Source organism: Eretmochelys imbricata, chromosome 3, assembly GCF_965152235.1.
Source record: "Eretmochelys imbricata isolate rEreImb1 chromosome 3, rEreImb1.hap1, whole genome shotgun sequence".
Classification (NCBI taxonomy): domain Eukaryota; kingdom Metazoa; phylum Chordata; order Testudines; family Cheloniidae; genus Eretmochelys; species Eretmochelys imbricata.
This window is the reverse complement of record NC_135574.1, coordinates 150,862,094-150,882,472: the sequence shown is the minus strand read 5'-3', so window position 1 is coordinate 150,882,472 and position 20,379 is coordinate 150,862,094. Positions and strand designations below refer to the sequence as shown.

At 39.6% G+C, this 20,379-nt stretch overlaps 1 protein-coding gene across 1 annotated transcript in view; it reads right to left on the bottom strand.

Annotated features, from left to right (window-relative positions):
• DNAH8 (dynein axonemal heavy chain 8) overlaps positions 1–20,379 on the bottom strand; it is a 591,778-nt gene that overhangs the window by 74,488 nt on the left and 496,911 nt on the right. Inside the window, exons 70-76 of the mRNA XM_077812184.1 lie at positions 18,717–18,854; positions 18,031–18,158; positions 12,038–12,209; positions 8,722–8,877; positions 5,476–5,631; positions 1,155–1,337; positions 559–664 (exon numbers count right to left, since the gene is read on the bottom strand). Of these exons, the coding sequence (XP_077668310.1) occupies positions 559–664; positions 1,155–1,337; positions 5,476–5,631; positions 8,722–8,877; positions 12,038–12,209; positions 18,031–18,158; positions 18,717–18,854 (1,039 nt within the window). The remainder of the gene's footprint in view (positions 1–558; positions 665–1,154; positions 1,338–5,475; positions 5,632–8,721; positions 8,878–12,037; positions 12,210–18,030; positions 18,159–18,716; positions 18,855–20,379) is intronic.

The window sequence follows — 20,379 nt, the reverse complement described above, 5'->3', positions numbered from 1 at the left end:
GCAATAGGACAAAAAGGGAAACTAGTCCCCATGTATGGTACACAGAGCCAAAAGAGTTTCCACAGCCTCATTAATTTATTTGGGTGAGGAGGATCTCCCTGGAGTGGAGATACAGATGTTCCAGGGCCTCTGGGGCAGGATTCAACACCGAAACTATTCCACAGCATCAACACCAGCTTCAATGGCAGATCTTTGGATTTCTCCTTCTCTGACCTCCCTCATATTCCCTTTCACCAAACCATACCTCTATGAAACTTTACTTTGTGCAAATGGTAAAGATCCCCTGTGTGACTTCACCAGATCCGGCTTCTCCCCAGTGGAACTATACCAGTTCATGCCCATACATATATAGACAAGCATGTCTAGAGGGTTCATCTCAAATGCTAGACTAGTCACCTTCTTCCACTTTCCTTAGATGAGCTTTTGATAAAAGGTAAGTGTGGTTTAATATACTCCTTCTTGCTTTGTTTATGGTTCACATAAAGGCCCTTCCATATTGACACTGATTAGTTTTACTTTCCCCACAAAAATCCCTGTTTTTATTCATTAATATATAACCTTTAGTTGCGCTTAGTTTATAGAGAAGATTGTCTTCCAATTCTTTCATCTTCCGCTTATTAAAAGTTACATCTTCCATGAGTTTAATTCGCTCTCCCTCCAACTCCTAGTGTCAGAAATCAAGAAAATGATACAACTGTTTATTGACTATACCACTGCATCATATTTAAAAAGCACTTGTCCATACTGCAGGATACTAGAGCTTATATTTTATTTCAGTTATTTTATATTTTCCCCATTTAAATAAATGTTATTTCTATAACATTTTTTATTTCTTTGTTTGAGTAGCATGTTTTTCCTGTGTTTATCCAGCTTCAATTATCTTAATAAATGCCAAATTGCAGTATACAATTTCTAATGCTGATACTAGCACATTGACAGGCCTCTTTTCCACAAGTTCTCACTCTTAAGAGAAAATTCACAACTGTGTATTTCTGTTTAGAAGTTTCCTTTCTGAAACTTACTAAAACATTAAAAAAGATTGACAGTTTGCCCTTCTCTACTTGCATTTTTCATCCCATATATTAAAGTTAGCTAAACAAGTACCACTATTGCACAATTAGTATTGCAGTTCTTTGTTCATCTTGCTAGCTTACCTGTTTCTCAGTAAGAATTACTCTTTTCAGTAATTGATTCTCAAGTCCCTTCATTGTAACAGTAAAATCAATAACTGATGTTTTAGCATTGATCTCAGGTGTGAAAGCAGGATTGGGTAGTTTTGTAGTAATATACAGTTTAAATGTAGTCATCACCTCTACCTCCTTATCACCAACTTTCACCTGAAGAAAAAGTTCACAAGTGTCAAGTGACAGCAGATGAATTTGATTTTAACCAGTAAAGCTAATTGACTGACTGTGTACAAACCATGGAAACATTTACATCATTGAAATAACAAAGATTGCAATTAGTATATTTTAGAGTAGTAGCCATGTTAGTCTATATCAGCAAAAACAACAAGGACTACTTGTGGCACCTTAGAGACTAACAAATGTATTTAGGCATAAGCTTTTGTGGGGTAAAACCCACTTCATCAGATGCATGGAGCGGAACATACAGTAGGAAGATATATATACACAGTACGTGAAAAGATGGGAGTTGCCTTACCAGTGGGTGGTCAGTTCTAATGAGACAATTCAATTAAAGTGGGCTATTATCAACAGGAGGAAAATCACTTTTGGAGTGCTAATCAGGGTGGCCCATTTCAAACAGTTGACAAGAAGGTGTGAGTAACAGTAGGGGAAAATTAGTCTGGGGAAATTAGTTTTTAGTTTTTGTAGTGACCCTTGCACTCCCAGTCTTTATTCAGGCCTAATTTGATGGTGTCCAGTTTGCAAATTAATTCCAGTTCTGCAGTTTCTCATTGGAGTCTGTTTTTGAAGGTTTTTTTTTTTTTTTTTTTTTTTGAAGAATTGCCACTTTTAAGTCTGTTGTTGAGTGTCCAGGGAGGTTGAAGTGTTCTCCCACTGGTTTTTGAATGTTATAATTCTTGATGACTGATTTGTGTCCATTTATTCTTTTGCATAGAGACTGTCAGGTTTGGCCAATGTACATGGCAGAGGGGCATTGCTGGCACATGATGGCATATATCACATTGGTAGATGTGCAGGTGAACGAGCCTCTAATAGTGTGGCTGACGTGGTTAGGTCCTATGATGGTGTCCCTTGAATAGATATGTGGACACAGTTGGCAGCGGGGCTTGTTGTAGGGATAGGTTCCTGGGTTAGTGTTTTTGTTGTGTGGTAGTTGCTGGTGAGTATTTGCTTCAGGTTGGGGGGCTGTCTGTAAGTGAGGACTGGCCTGTCACCCAAGGTCCGTGAGAGTGAGGGATCGTCCTTCAGGATAGGTCATAGATCCTTGATGATGCGCTAGAGAGATTTTAGTTGGGGGCTGAAGGTGATGGCTAGTGGCGTTCTGTTATTTTCTTTGTTGGGCCTGTCCTGTAATAGGTGACTTCTGGGTACCCTTCTGGTTCTGTCAATCTGTTTCTTCACTTCACCAGGTGGGTACTGTAGTTTTAAGAACACTTGATAGAGATCCTGTAGGTGTTTGTCTCTGTCTGAGGGATCGGCGCAAATGCAGTTGTATCTTAGAGCTTGGCTGTAGACAACGGATCATGTGATGTGTTCTGGATGAAAGGTGGAGGCATGTATAGAGGTCAGTAGGTTTCTGGTGTAGGATGGTGTTTATGTGACCATAGCTTATTTGCACTGTAATGTCCAGGAAGTGGATCTCTTGTGTGGACTGGTCCAGGCTGAGGTTGATGGTGGGGTAGAAACTGTTGAAATCCTGGTGGAATTCCTCAAGGGCTTCTTTCCCATGGGTCCAGATCATGAAGATGTCATCAATGTAGCGCAAGTAGAGTATGGGCATTATGGGACGAGAGCTGAGGAAGCGTTGTTCTAAGTCAGCCATAAAAATGTTGGCATAGTGTGGGGCCATGCGGGTACCCATAGCAGTGCTGCTGATTTGAAGGTATATATGGTCTCCAAATGTGACATAGTTGTGGGTGAGGACAAAGTCAAAGTTCAGCCACCAGGTTTGCCGTGACATTATCGGGGACACTGTTCCTGACGGCTTGTAGTTAGTATATTTGTTTCACAGGTCAAGTTATGAAAAAAAAATCAAGCTCCATAAGTAAAGCTCAAGAAACAAAAAGTGATTAGCAGTTATGATATATTATAAAAGTAGTATTAATCTCAAGATAAATGCAGGAACTACTTCCAGTATGGGGCTTCAGTGACTCCAAGGGCATTATCATTATAATCTTGAACGCAAACATAACTAATCACAGCTCAAGACTCATTTCCTAAGAAAATGCTGATCTTTACAGAAATCATTTTTCTTTCACAAATGGAGCATAGGAAGAAATTAATGAATTAAGTGAGGTAGAATAAATAAATAGTTTTGTCTTATCCTTATCACAACAAGATGAATTTAAAGTACCTCTGCAAAAATAAATATCTTATTCAATCACTTTTATAAAGTACTGCATACATCAGTTACATATCCACACAGTTGTTTTAAACCCACAAATCATTTCCAAAATTCCCTAAAAACTGCATGTGTGTGTGTATAAGTGCAAGGAAGTTTAAGCAGTGGGTATGAGCTCCCTTGTCATGCACACATAGGCTTACCTGGGCTACTTCAAAAACACTAACCCTGGGGAGAGTGGGTTAGTGAGGAGGTATCTCCACCTCACCGCTATTGCCTACCCTGCTCTGGCAACTCAATCAAAATAGCAGCAAAGAATGTTTAAACAGTTTTATAGGAGACAATTCTCATTACCACCAATAATTTGGACTACAGCCTCTGTCAAGTAGTCTTTAGCTTCCAACATAATTATACATACTTACATTGAAAATTAATAAAGATAAAAATACCCCAAAGACAAATTATTGTTTTGGTCATTTAAGATTAAACAGGATACAATTATTTTAGTTGGGGATTCTTCCGTTTTTTCTCCTTTTATAGTTTATAAAGGTAATTTTCTTGGTCTAGAGAAAGTCGCAGTGGTGGGGAGAACTGCAGAGGAAAAATGGTAGCCATAATGTATGCTAGAACAAAGTAGATGGACACTTCCCTCATTTCCGTTAGGAAATCAAAATGGTCTCTCTGTGCTGTTATATAACTAAATTAAGGGGAAAAGAACTGCACAAGTCATTTGAGCACAAGAATAAAAAGACACAAGAGGAGGACAGATATTTCTTATTACTAGTAAAGCACACTCCAAAAAGTTAAAGGTCATGCATCGTTATGATCACCCCACTGATGAAGATAGTTAGATGTCATTTCTTCTGAAGCCTGTTGTCATAAATATAGAGGAAAGAGTAGCATAAAATCCCTCCTTGGCAGCTGTACTGAAGGACCAATGAGGAAACAAGATACTTTCAAATCTGGGGAGGAAGGATTTGTTTGTTGTTCTCTTTGTTTGTTCCCTCTCTGGACAGGGAGAAGCCAGGCAGGTACAACATTTCCTGAAAATATACCTGGAATATTCCATCTAAAATTACAGAAATTGTAAGTAGGGCAAGGAAATGAGTTAGGTTATCTTTTGTTTTAGCTGTGAATTTTCCTATGCTACAGAGGTAGTTTTATTCCTGTTTTTGTAACTGTGAAGCTGAGCCAGAGGGGAATCCTCTGAGTTTTAAATCTTTTTATTTACTCTGTAAAGTTACCTTCCATCCTGATTTTGCAGGTGTGATCCTTTTATTTTTTTTCTTATAAATAAAGTTCTTCTTTTAAGAGCCTGATTGGTTTCAGTGTCCTGAAGACAAAGGGTCTGGTCTGTGCCCCCGTTGCTAAGGCAATTGGTTGGTATATTGTTCTCAAGTCTCCCCAGGAAAGGGCGTGAAGAGGCTTGGGGGGATATTTTGGGAGGGATAGGGATTCCAAGTGACCCTTTCCTGAATTTTTGTGTAAATTATTTGGTGGTGGCAGCAATACCATCCAAGGACAAGGAAAGGAATTTGTGCCTTGGGGAAGTTTTAACCTAAGCTGGTAGAATATAAGTTTAGGGGGTCTTTCATGTGGGTCCCAGAGTTCAGAGTGGGGAGGAACCCTGACACCTGTTAATTCTATTCTTAGTGGAGACTAGTTGGGCATCACTTAAAAATCAATAGAAAGCACACCCACCATTCAATAGGATTAATGCAACTCACTGCTGACTTGGAAGCCTCAGGAGTGACCTCTAATTAAACTCAGATTCCTCATACACCATCATGTTACTTTGCTACTAGATCAACATGTCATCTCAAACATCACATTTTATTATTTAAGCTTGCTGTTTTTAATGAATTTTTATTACCCCATAGAAAATAAAATATGTTCCATTTAGTACAGCTTTAGAAAGCTAAATAAAGAACTATATTATTCAACACAAAATAAACACTATTATAATTCTTCTGTTAGGTAACTAACCTTGAAAGAGGTTCCTGATTTAATGAAATTCTTTTCTAATATATTATCCAGTGCTGGATCCAACTCTTCACTTATATCCTCAATCACTAGTGATCTTCCCAATGAAAGGCTGTCCTCTAAGTGCGTGCGGAAATACTTGTGGTTCAAAGTTGTCACCTTTGAAAGGAAACAGTTCATTATTATAAATACAGAATTATGTGTTCAAAGTTCTTTTCGAAAACCACAGGATTTACTAGCAAAATTGCTTTGCTTGCTTTTGCATTTAAAAGACAGCAACATGTTCATTTGGCTTAGTGTAGCAATCAGTCTTCTTGTGGTAAAAAATATTTTGTCATGTATACAGTGAAATGTATTAATACAACTTTGAATTAATGAAGATGATTCAAGAGATTGGTTGTAATGGGATATGGAGCTTTTCACTACTAGGTTTCAGAGTAACAGCAGTGTTAGTCTGTATTCGCAAAAAAAAAAAGGAGTACTTGTGGCACCTTAGAGACTAACCAATTTATTTGAGCATCAGCTTTCATGAGCTACAGCTCACTTCATTGGATGCATGCTGTGGAAAGTACAGAAGATCTTTTTATACACACAAAGCATGAAAAAATGGGTGTTTACCACTACAGAAGGTTTTCTCTCCCCCCACCCCACTCTCCTACTGGTAATAGCTTATCTAAAGTGATCACTCTCCTCACAATGTGTATGATAATCAAGGTGGGCCATTTCCAGCACAAATCCAGGGTTTAACAAGAACGTCTGAGGGGGGAGGGTAGGAAAAAACAAGGGGAAATAGGTTACCTTGCATAATGACTTAGCCACTCCCAGTCTCTATTCAAGCCTAAGTTAACAGTATCCAATTTGCAAATGAATTCCAATTCAACAGTCTCTCGCTGGAGTCTGGTTTTGAAGTTTTTCTGTTGTAATATCGCAACATAGCTATTCAGGGGACACCATCACAGGGCCTAATAACGTCAGCCACACTATCAGAGGCTCGTTCACCTGCACATCCACCACTGTGATATATGCCATCATGTGCCAGCAATGCCCCTTTGCCATGTACATTGGTCAAACTGGACAGTCTCTACGTAAAAGAATAAATGGACACAAATCAGATGTCAAGAATTATAACATTCATAAACCAGTCAGAGAACACTTCAATCTCTCTGGTCACGCGATTACAGACATGAAAGTTGCGATATTACAACAGAAAAACTTCAAAACCAGACTCCACCGAGAGACTGTTGAATTGGAATTCATTTGCAAATTGGATACTATTAACTTAGGCTTGAATAGAGACTGGGAGTGGCTAAGTCATTATGCAAGGTAACCTATTTCCCCTAGTTTTTTCCTACCCTCCTCCGCCCCCCAACATTCTTGTTAAACCCTGGATTTGTGCTGGAAATGGCTCACCTTGATTATCATACACATTGTAAGGAGAGTGATCACTTTAGATACGCTATTACCAGCCGGAGAGTGGGGTGGGGGGAGAGAAAACCTTTTGTAGTGGTAAACACCCATTTTTTCATGGTTTGTGTGTATAAAAAGATCTTCTGTACTTTCCACAGTATGCATCCGATGAAGTGAGCTATAGGTCACGAAAGCTTAGCTCAAATAAATTGGTTAGTCTCTAAGGTGCCACAAGTACTCCTTTTCTTTTCACTACTAGGTCACCAATATAAGTCTGATGCAGATAATTAAAGAATTAAGTTGTTACCATGTTTCACCCAACCATTTGTTTGTTTTCAACTCTGCTACAACGTCACTATTCTGTGCCCCCTTACTAGGTTCTCTGCTTTAGCCCCCAAGTGTAGCAACAATAAGGAAACTCAATAAACTGTAAGAGTTGGCAACACTAGCTTAAGCCTTTTAAAAACACAGGCTTCCCTACCCAAGCTACTTCAGCTTACTTTGCTTAGCTATTGTTTCATATTAAGCTTTGATATCATTGTGATCAACATTACTTTTCATGTTTTTTGATAAACTGACATCTTAGCTTGAGTACTTACATTTTAATAACTTTGGGCTACCTAGGTCCTTGGCCTGTGTGCCTGGTCCTCATCACCTTGACCTCAACTTACTCCAACCACATCAGCTCTAATTATGAGTTCCTTCTCTGGCTCCAAATCTCTTTCTGCATCAGTTTTAAACATTTTGTCTACACTTTCAAGGCTTTGCACAATTCTACCTCTGCCCATATCTCTTCAAAGGCTGCCTACCTTGCTTCTGTTCAGACTCTATCCTCTGCCAATACTGCTTCTCTCACACTCCTTTGTTACCCCTTTCACCATGCTGTCCCCTCAACATAGAATTACCTCTCTGATCTTGTATACCATACTAACTCCTTATTAAAAAAACCCAAAAGGTTATTTATTTAAAAAAAGGAATCAACATGGTGTTGGTAGTGTGCTTTCCCAGTAATCCTGTAAATTAATCTGTGTATCCCTTTCTCTCTCCCCTTTTCTGTTATTAGTTTTTTCCCCCATTACTCTGTCTATATGTGTCTGCATAATGTCTAGCATAGTACTATTTAAATAAAATCAACAAACTAAAAATCATGCACTTCTTTCTCTTTTGATTGCTCTCTGTTTGTTCCAGTGTCTTTGTTTTCCTTTCAGAGATATTCTGAAAAGAGTAAAGAGACCAAAAATATGTCCAGATAGGTATATTTGAAAGAAGGAAGCTTACCCATCATTGTTCTGTAAAGATGTGCATCCTTATAGACTACTACTCTCCCTCCCTCCTACCCAGACAGCTAAGACTTCTGTGATTTGCTCTTTTTACTTTCTCTTTAATTTCCGGATTCTTCTGCAATTATTTCCAACTCCTGTTTTAAAATGAACCAGCTTAACTAAATACTTACTGTAAGCAGCCTGGACACATCAGCAGGAGCAGCATGTACCAGAACTTTGAGCACAGGGAGCACCCACTGGGGCTTTGTGAAATAAAGGGTGGGAATCTACCAGAATAGATATTTTTGTGGGCAACTAACCTTTTTCCTAGTAAACAGGGAGATACTCAGTCTGTATATTTAGAAGCTTAGTTATTTTATCCTGCATTGACTGTTTTAGTATTTATTCAATAGTCTATATTGTAGTTCTCAGAAGCCCCATCAGAAATTGACTGTTCTATGTTATGTACATACGAACATATGTGGAGATACACATCCTGCCCCAAAGAGCTTACAGTCTAAGATGACAAGGGTAGAGGGAGAATGATACAATTATATTTATTTAAAACTTTATTACTTACTTGTAATTCGTTACCCTTTTCTTTCTGTTTAATCCAGGTTTTTCCTTGAGTTTGTGGGTCTATCAAAAGTGGGTATCTGGTTGCCTTAGTAACAATTATACCATTCTGAATTGAGAGTTCATCTCCTGGCAGCCCTTGCAGATTCCATTCACTAATCTGGGTAAAGGAAAATCATCAACATAACGTAATTAATTCTGAAACTTTGGGCCAAATGTACAAATATGGGGATAATGGGTTAGCCTAGAGATATCGTATAGTGCTGACAAAAATATTTCAATGTGCAAACCAGCATCAGCTGGTTGGGAAACTTTGCACTTTAACTACCATTTTTCACATTTTATTATGCTCTTTAAATGTAAAAAAATTGGGTTTTCAAGGCACAATGGACATGAGGACATTTTCACAGGGAATCCTTTGCATCCATTCTTTGAGGATCTCACGTGATATTGCTTTATCTGTGGCCAACAGTAATGGACATGGGTCACTTTGAAGCCCAACAGTAATGGATTCCCAACATGGGCAGAGACAATCACACTACTATGAGCAATAATTTCTCCTCCACCCTAAGGACTGGGCTCTTACACAGTTTTTCTCCCCAAACACCTTTTTAGCTAATTTTTAAACTGTATTTTTCTGCAACAAGATTACAAACCGAATTAAGTGAAAATAATTTATAATTAGAAAAACATTATACAAATTTGACTTGCACAAACTGACTACAACTATGCAACCTCTTTCTTATGAAATTATGTTGCACCTGTAATGAAAATTCTAGTACAATAGAACCTCAGAGTTACGAACACCAAAGTTACGAATTGACCAGTCAACTGCACACCTCATTTGGAACCAGAAATACACAATCAAGCAGCAGCAGAGACAAAACAAACAAACAAAAAACCAAATACAGTAAACTACGGTGTTAAATGTAAACTAATAAAAAATAAAGGGAAAACACAAGGCTGGATTTACACCTTACAAGCCCCTAGGCAAAGCATCTTCAGTGTTCCCGCTGCCTACAGCTGACCTTCATGTTTTCTTTAAAAAATGAAACTTTTAACCCACTTTTTACTTTTAGGCACCCTTAGAACGCCAGCACCCTAGGCATGTGCCTACTGTGCCTAATTGGAAATTTGGCCCTGGGAAAGCAGAAATTTTCTTTGCATAGTAAAGTTTAAAAGCAGTATTAAGTCAATGTTTAGTTGCAAACTTTTGAAAGAATGACCATAACGTTTTGTTCATAGTTACGAACATTTCAGAGTTATGAACAACCTCCATTCTCGAGGTGTTTGTAACTCTGAGGTTCCACTGTAAATAAAAAATGACAGGGTGTTGACTTTCATTACTTGACATTTCAGCACAATATACTTATTTTTTGTACTATTTGGTCACAGACATGTTATCACCAGTATTAAATATAGATTTGGGATCAGAAATCCACACCCAGACAATGTGGTCATGACCAAAAGTTACCAATAAAACAATACTGTAAGTACAATGATACTGTGAAACATTCACATCAGGATGATATGGGACTGTGGCAAAGTTGATACTCCAACATATCCACTGCTGGTTAGCTGTGGCATTGCACCAACTTTTGCTTCAGTTTTTCCTCACTGTCCTTAAGCCTATTCCAGCCACAGAAGTGTTGTAGCCCTCTGGTTAGAACACTTTATAGAGTCCTGCCTCTTTTAGGGCCTCAACGTCCTTTCCCAGAGTACTAAAAAATGTACAAAAAACAAGCCTTCAGCCAAGCGAGCACCATCTCATCAGGCATGAATCTGTCCTTCTGTGCTTTAACCCTGCCCAAAATCCAGGGGCTGGCTCACTCTTCTCCTTACTCATGGGTTCAGGAGACCCCAATTAGGCTTCTCTAGCTGTGAGCTGGAGGCCTCCCTGGTGTTCTCCCCTTTCTCCTTCTCAACCTTCCTTCAGGCTGCTTCTCAGAGAAAGAAAGAACTGCCCACCCTCTCTTTTCTGGGTTTCCTCCTCCCAACTGGGCTCACCCAGCTCTTGATGGAAAAAAGCTCTGATCTCCCCCAGCTGGGCTTTATTTCTAATTAGTCCTGGCCCACCTTCCAAATGTGAGAAGGCAGGATAATTGGTCTCTCAGGCTGTCATCATTCCAGGCTGCCCTGGCATGCCCATTTGCAGGCAGGCATATGTTGCAGATCAGCCCTTACTTGATTTTTCTTTCACCCACGGTACCAACAAGTCTAAACGGAATGTTAGACTCTAAAGAGCACATTCTTGTGGAGCATCTCATTTATTAACAGAAAAGCCAATGCAGCCCACAAACAAAACTTTCACCCCAACATTTCACCTGGGTGACTGGGTCATTATTAATTCATCTGTCCCCCAAATGAGTCAAGTGTTTGTCTCTACACAGGCTCCTTCCCAGGGGTTTTCTCCATTCCAGTCTTTGCCCCTGGTGTTAGGCTTCTTGCCTCTTCTGGAATAAGAGCCTTCTCTGGATTCAGGGGATGTCCATCCACTTCTCCAGGAACAGCAGGTGATCCTTAGCAGGCTGGGTTTCTGGCCAGTGTCTGGAAGACCACTGGCTCAGACAAGGCCCTCTTGGATGGCCCCTGACTCCAGCCCCCATCTAGTAAGCTCTCCTTCCTAGGACCACCTCTTTCAGGCTCTCCATTGTGATAGGTTCCCCAAAGAGCTCATCCTCTAGACTTCCTGTTCAGGCCTCTCCTAGGAGCTCCTCTACACAGGATCTTCCGATCTCACCTTTGGGGTTCCCTCTAATTGAGCTTGGGTAACCTTTATTAGGTCCAGCCTAGATGCTAGTTTACTAATCAGACACCTGGGGCAGTCAATTACTCCCAGGTAAGGCAGTCACATGCAGGGCCTTCATAAGGCAGTCACATGCAGACTAGGCCCTAACTCCCCATAAAAGGCAGCTGCCCCATGACCCAGACACACTTTCAAGGCATGGGTGGAGGAAACATCCCATCACAGCACCCATACCCAACTTGTCAGTAATGTCTATCACTTCTAGTTGTCTACTATATAGGTCTGTCTAATTTATCCGTCTATACCTTACTCAGTACTGTGATATATGGGAGGAACCAACCAGTAACAACTTTGTCAAGCTGTACCATATTGATGAGCAATAACAGAGAAACAAGCATCAGTGATTACACTTCTGTCCTAACTACACTTTCTCCAACATTAAGAATTATTTGTACCAATACTGGACATAAAAATTCCAAAGAAAAATGTTAAGCTGTGTGTCCATTTGCATGCAAGGTTTGAGAATAATCTTATTCTTATAGTAGTAAATAAATCAACAGTGTATAAAGCTTACTGTTGGTTGATCCACCAACATTGAAATGAGGTTCAAGTTTTCAGTAAAAGGGATTTTCCGGACTTTCAGCTCTACTTCCCATAAATCTTTAAGCAAAAGGTTCCTGAAGATCTGATTAAAAGGGCCACAGTATGAAAGGAAACCTGTGCAGAGTAAAACATCTCCCACAAGTCTAGAAAAGGGATAAAATCACAATTATGAGATAATGTACCATTTGTATACAATGCAGTTAAACCATGACATTTTGAAATGTGTATATCAAAAACAGTTACTTACCAGAAATTTGTTCTTTGAGAACTGCCTCTGTGCATTCACACTTTTGGGACATAGTTCCCTTGGCATTGAGCTGAGGAACTGCTTTGAAAATACATGTCCATTGGAGGGTGCATAAACAGTCTTGCATGAGAGTGGCATCATCATTCTACACTATATGTGAGTTCATTCCCTGATCATCTCAGTTCCTTCAAACTTGAGCACAGAATTCTGATGTATTAATAAACTCTGAGGCAGAAAAGAAGGCATGTGGGTAATGTGAATGCACAGAGGGGACTCTCAAAGATCAACAGTTACTAGTGGGTAAAGTCTTTTTCAGTCATATTTCTGGCTGAAGTTATAGCAATAATGAATACCATCGTAAAAGATAAATAATATAAAGAACTCTCAGCCAAAGATTCAAAAGGTGGCACCTAAACCAAACTAAGATCCCAAGGAGGGATGGGATTTCTCAAAGGGGGATACATATTAGATAGTCCTTTCATAGACTTCTTATCTGTATTATGCACAAACAGCATTTTGCATTAACTAAAAAGTGGCAAGCAGAGATAGCTTCCAAATTAACTTTCAAAGGTGAGTTACATAACTCCTCAATTTCTAGGTGTATCAAATATTCTAAAATACAGGGTATAGAACTGAAACAGGAGAATCAGATTTTCCCCTTTTGCAAGCCATAAATCTGGTCCATTTCAAATGGTACCACCTGGTAGTCAGCTTTCTAGAATTAAGCAGTACATTCTGCACCAATGAGGTAGCTTCTCAAACTGAAGGGCATAGTCATTTTCTATAATTTCTAGGACCCACTGTCCAAGGTAAAAATCTTAATTTGGCTGATAAATGAGCTAGCTTGTCTTGAAGCAGACAAAGGAAAGGGCCTTGCTGATTGGTTCTTGACTCTCAATTCTCACATCATATCTGAGGCCTGGTGTGCAATGAAGATGACAGGGAGGCATCAGATGGCTTAGATTTAGACCTCAATTTAAAAGATCTCTTTTTATGCAGGCTCTGGAATGACATAGCCTGCTGAGGCTGTTATTGACTCCTTTGAATTGACAATAAATAAGCCAAAGGAGATTGTGGATAATACTGTCTCTGATAACAGAAAGGGGTAGAAGATCTCCTCCCAGTAAAAGTAATCAAGCCCAAAAAGCAGGCCAACAATCTTGTCTTCTCCAGCTTGTCCAGCAGCAACTCATCTGTCTTTTCACTGAAAAGACCATCCCCTTTGAAGAGATTTTCCACTTTAATTCTAGAATCCAGAGCCAAAGAAGAGGAATGAAGCAGAGCATGTCTCCTCAGAGTAACTGCAGACGCCAGTGTTCTAGCAAAGAATCTGAGGTGTCAAACAAACTACAGAGAGAGTTCTTTGCCACATTTTGATCATCCACTGGAACTGCATTTGCCAAATTCTGTTTGTCATCTGGCAATCCTGTACGAATGGTGCCATCTTTTCCCACAGGTGGAACTGATAGCCAGCCATAATAACTTGGTAATTTGCCACCCTAATACCAAGAGAGGAAGAAGAGAACCACCTTTCTACCTATGTAATCAATCTTCCCCGCTCTGTCTGCAGGGGAAGAATGTGCCTGTCCAGATCTTGACCTGCTGCTCGCACCAATCCCTACCAGTGAATTGGTGCAGGGTGTGTATGAACATATGAAAACCCCTCAGAGAGTATCTGAAATAATTTGTCTGCCTTCTTGGCTGTAGGCTGATAAGACTGTTTCATCCACTCCTGCCTCTTAGCAGGCTGGATAAAACATTGGTAAGGACATCATATTTTTGGAAGTAGCCCCAAAGAATGTCAAACACCTAATGAGATGTCTCCTCCAGGCACTGAATGCAAATCCAAAGTGGATACCATATGGTCCACTAAATCATGAAACGGCAGAGTGTTCCCAGAACAGGAGGAAGCAGAAGCCACTCCCACATGCTCATTTGGTGACAAATCAGGATTATAGTCTCCATCAGCATACTCCTGTTCGAAAAAAGAGGCGCTATCTTCTCATCCTCTTCTTCAGACAGAATACCAGGCACCACTATCTGAGATGCAGATGCAGCTGGTGGAATCGGATCTAGGAGTTCTCCATCACTGGATCCTTTACAGATGAAACATCACCTCTCCATCCATACAGAAGACATATGAAAAATTCCAGTGGTGACCCCTAATAAGATCATGGATTCCAGGATTGCCAGTCTTCCCAGCAACTGGGATTTGGGAACAAACCTGCAGGTGCAGGATCAAAAGAAGTGCTGAACCAGGAGGAAACACATCTTTTTATTCTATCTAGATACAGAACTGGCCTCAGATCCACAACGGAATGCACAAGAGACAACAGACCCAGGGGAGGGCAGAAACAAACAGAGAAAACTCTTCTTGGAGAACGGATAGGAGTTTTAGGACGAGGTACAGGCAAACCAGGAGAAAGGCAAACTATCTCTTCTGATCTTCTTTTCTCAGGCAAAGGAGATGCCAAACTCAGAACTGGCAAAGCTTATCTCTTTATCAGGACTCTCGGATTCTCACTCAGATCCAAGGAACACCCAGAAGCTGAACAGTGCACTTTTACTAAAGTAAAAGTCTTCTTCAGAACTAGAAGATGGACCCAGAACCAGAGCAAGGATTATGGCCAGAGCCAAAGACTTTGGATGGCACAGGATCCAATTAAATATCCAAATCCATCTTATTGACTCCTGAAACTGAGACCAGAACCAACCTTGTTTTTGTGACTGTAGAGGTTCTGTCAGAATTGGATGTAACTGATAAATCTGACTTGTGGGATCTGGCACTGCTAACAGTGGTTGTCTTTTCCCTAGACAACTTCTCCTTTGGTACTGAGACAGCCAGAGATGACAATGTGGCCCTTGGTTCCAACAAAGGCGGCTTCAAAGGCCTGACTGCTGGAGCAGTGGGAACTGCAGCTGGACCCGATAAAGGTTCCGATTTCCTGGAACCCTTAAACTGCTTTGACTTACTGAAGAAGTCACAGGAGCTGAAACTGGTGTCCTAGACCTTGGATCCAATGACTGCCCAGATCCAAAGGGTTTAGCTTCAAGAACTTCCTTAAGGAGAAGCACCTGTAATCTGTTCTGCCTGTCCTAGGGAGCTTTGGGCATAAAAGTCCAGCAGATGGAACACCCAGAAAAGAGTGGTCCTCTCCCAAGCACTTGAGTCACCTAATGTGGACATCAGATGTCAGGAAGACAGCAGGGCATGAAGCATATCTCTGGAATCCCAGCTTCTTCTTCTCTGGTTCTTCCATAACCTGGAACTGATCTAACAACCTAAACTCATTACTGAAGTACAACCCTATGACTGAAGGAAAAAAACACGGACCTGAATGGACCAGAGCGCTTCACTTCCATCTAGGCAAGCACTTGGAAGGAATTGAGGTGGTAGAGGGTGCTTCATCCCCTTATATAGCCTTATGTTCAGAAGTGCTGAGGGGAGAGTGGGGTATGAGAACACTGTAATGGACACCATATGAAAAAGGTTCTACCATTAGGCACCATTAGAATGTGCAATACCCTTAAGTGGGAATATGAAGATGTGACTACATCTTTCACAGTTGGAGCTACTGCTGCACCAATCTGAGACTCCCAAAACTCATGAAATCTCTTTATATTTAACATTTGATTTTAATCAAAAGTCCTCATTTAATTTGTACGATGTCCTCAAAGGAGGTGTCTATGGGAAACCATGTATCTAATAAAGTTTGAAGGTGAAGTCAGGATGGCATAAAACAAATAAAAATTAAAAATATAAAAACAAAATGGTTGGGAGAAAAAGAACTGTCAATGTGTTCTTCTGTGAGAGGCAGGAAATCTTGTGGTTTAATCTTGGGGCCACCAGCAACAATATTGGACCACCTCTGAATTCCACAGATGGGAGGCACTACACATTAGTGATGAACAAGGAAAGAAGCTGTACAGCAGCATACTTCAAAACTTTTAGCCGAGAGCCTCTTCCCAATGCATAATAGGCATTTTTCAAGCCCATCTACAGCAAGGAACACAGCTGCACAAAAGGAACACTTCTTATATCCTATTTTCAGAGATGAAACCACCACTTTAAGGTAAGGTCTAATGAGACCCCAAAACAGCAAAGATCAACAAACAGCTGAAAAACTCTAAAATTTACTCTAAGACTGAGTGTATACTGTACATAAATATCTGAACTAGTTGTGAACTATTTACAATTGTTTTATGTAAAATAACATGAGAGAGAAAGGAAGGATAATGTCATGAACAAGACTTAGATTTTCATTACTCAATCGAATGATCATATCAAATAAATGGGATAAGCCTATTGCTACTCATTAACAGTTTTAATCCTGTGTAGTTAGTTGATTAAATTTTTTATTTCCATAAGAAATAATTTTCTCCATAGATTCATAACCTTTGGATACCTGTGCCTGCTGGTGTACTGACCAGAAAGACAGTGAGAATTTTAATTTCAATAAGGTTCTAGCGTGCACTCTCTTAGCCTCTTCCAATTATAAGCAAGTCTCTACCACATTTATTTTAAATCTAAGCTTTCCGAATGTACCTATTGCCGTTGTATCTTGGTATCCTATACATAAATTACACCCAGAAAAACTACTTTAACAGTACATTAAGGTTGCAAAATCAGAACTCAAAAGTTAGGACATGCCAGAATTAAGGTTGCCTAAGCAGACAACATTATGATACAATATTTAATTGCATGGTCACGCACTATTTCAGTCCACTAAACTTCCAGCCTCCCTGGGCTGTTTGGTTCACAGACTGCCAAGCTGCCTTGCTCCCAGGCTTCCCTACACTGAGGCTCTCTGGGCAGCCCCCTGTCTAAAGCAGTGGTTCTCAACCAGGGGTACGTAGACCTCTGGGGATACACAGAGGCTTTCCAGCGGGTACATCAATTCATCTAGATATTTGCCTAGTTTTACAACAGGCTAGATATAAAGCACTAGAACAGTCAGTGCAAACTACAATTTCATATGGATAATGACTTGTTTATACTGCTCTATATACTATACACTGAAATGTAGTACAATATTTATATTCCAGATGACTTATTTTATAACTATATGGTAAAAATGAGAAAGTAAGCAATTTTTCAGTAATAGTGTGCTGTGACACTTTTGTATTTTTATGTCTGATTTTGTAAGCAAGTAGTTTTTAAGTGAGGTGTAATTTGGGGGTATGCTAGACAAATCAGATTCATGAAAGGGGTCCAGTAGTCTGGAAAGGTTGAGAGATACTGGTCTAGAGCCCAGGAGTTTCCCTTGTCACCACTCACAGGTTTCCCTCCTCCATTCCCCCCTACACACTCCTATCATCAACGTGGGGGGGGTTTCCTTCCACCCCATCCTCTTCCATCATTAACCTAGGAGTTTCCCTCCCACCCCCTTGTCAGCCCAAAGGTTTTTCTTCTTTCTTCCTCCCATCTTATGACATAGGAGGAAAGAGCAGCACTGTGGGACAGGGAGACTGAGATGGGCTGTGGCATTAGTACATTCCTGAATCAGAATATTCCCTTTCATGGGACATTCCAAGGCCTGAGATTTTGCTCTAATTCAGAATGAAAACACTCAGACACCTGGAATTTCCATGCAATATACAGCATATAACTAACAAAGTTTGTGCAGTGTAAATTACCTATGGAAGGGTATTTTATTGCCAAATAGTGTCTTTGTATTTTATAGACATCTTGCTCTTTTGTTGAACAGATACTATACCTGTTAATCTGCGTTTTAAACTCCTTACTTTGCTGAGTCCATCTAACTTTCTCTCCACTCAATCCATCTATAAGTGCAGACGCTGCTTGCATCTTTCTCCTGCACACATCTGCATCATTCAACAGGTCCTAAAATTGGACAAGTTTTCCTGTCTCATTAAATTTTCAAATTCTATTATTCAAAGACCTTTACTATATTTACAAATTTATAAACTATTTTTTCTCAAGAATACTTACCCTATGCATGGAGAGATCAACCAAAAAAAAAAAAAAAAAAGGAAAACTGAAGAAGTCGAGATCTGAGTCCCCTACTGGAGCTTCAGAAGGCACTAGACCCTGAATGAACATGCAGCTTTTATTGGTTCCTGGTCCCAGTGTTTCACACAACTGGCTTTTAAAATAAACAGGTTTCCTAGCTAAGTTTTAAAACCTTCAGAATTAAACTAAGATAAGCAAAATGCTGTTGCATTAAAAATCACTTTTCTATAAAGGGCAAATAGTCCCTGAGCCATTGCATCATAAAGAAGAGGGGTTAAATGAAGCTCATTTGTAGTAATTACACATTATTCTCCAATTTATCTTTCATTGTATTCTGAAAAGATTGAACCAGTAAACACAAACTATATAACGCTTTAAAGTTTCAGTGTGCAAACCATTTTTTATATTCATACAATATTTTTATCTCACCATTTTCTCCTTCATTGCTGCATCAAATTTTGCCTGTACTTTATCCAGTTCAGCTTGTTTCTCATCTAATAATGCCTGAGCCGTGGCTAACTCTTCATTAGCTACTTTCAAACGTCCTTCTTGTTTTGCTAAATTAGACTAAGAATAAAGCATGGTTAGACAATAATGGCATACAACAGAAAATCTGTTATTTCAAATCTACTCCATTGTTAGTCAACCGGGACAGGAATACAAATCTGTGCACAATATCATTATTAAATAAACACCATGAAATATGTATTTTAAATTATTTCCTTTTCCAAACAATGTCACTTAAATCCATATTTTTAAATCTCTACTTATGATATTTGTATTAGCATAATAATGTAAGAAATTGGCTTCCTGCTCCAGGGTGCCAATTTTAAAATAATATTCTGGTCTGGGAAGATGTCAGATGCCTCACTGAGCAAGACAGAGGCATGTTGAAAAGAACATTACAATCAGGCTCCTGGAAAAGAGAACATCCCTGGGGCTTTGTTGTTCAGCTCTGTTTTACTTTATTTTTATAATTCATGTTTTCTGCAATGGCAGCTAATCATGAGTTTAGGAGATTTGTCAAGGATAACCTAACATTCTTGAGAATCATAGCCGTAGGCCAATAAGCCACTCAATTGTGGCCAAGTAGATATTTTTACTAATGACAGGGAAACTTTTTAGTCATTTTTCTTTAGATTATCAGCCTGCAATATACTGTTGCTCTTCCTGGATGTGATATTTCTATCAATGACTGCAAGATTACTGCTGAAGTTTTGAAATCACTGTGCAGTTATCCCTCCATATTAGATTCTAAAGAATTTTTAGAAAAGAAGACCTGTAAGCTGGTAAGCTATCTCACTGGCGCAGAAAGGAACCAGTCTCACACGCAAGTCCATTTCAGGTCCTTGCCTCAGGGGACAATTGATTTTTCAAACACAAAACTCAAGAGTAACATCAAAATAAAGTAACTCCTCTGATCAACGAGGGCTGCGGCACCAGAAGCTTTTCCCTTGCCTATCTCAACCCCTGGAAAAAAGAACACTCTTTCCTTAAATTCCCTGCTGATATATATGACATTCTTTCCCCCATTTTGCCTGATTACAATTATTGTCTTAAGAAGAAAAGGAGTACTTGTGGCACCTTAGAGACTAACAAATTTATTTGAGCATAAGCATAAGCTGTAGCTCACGAAAGGTTATGCTCAAATAAATTTGTTAGTCTCTAAGGTGCCATAAGTACTCCTTTTCTTTTTGTGAATACAGACTAACATGGCTGCTACTCTGAAACCTGTAGTTATTGTCTTGTGTCTCTAGCTTTAAAGTATTCCTCTTGTGGGTTTCTGGCTTTAGTATTATAGCTGGAGCACAGTAAAAACAGGCAACTTTAATTTAATTTACTGAGATGGTGCTTAATACTAAAGCTTTTGGAGCAGAAGCGCTTGATACTGTGTGCCACTGGTTACAGCAATGAAAGAAACTTCTAGGGAGCAGACTGACTGGAGGCCTGGATTGGATCAAGGTTACTAATGATTTTGCTCTGTAAGCTAGACCAAACATTATGCCATGCGGGAAGTCAAACGAAAACCCTATTGTTCAAAAGAGATGGAACTGATTCAGCAAACTGATGCTAAATATCAAGGCCATTGATC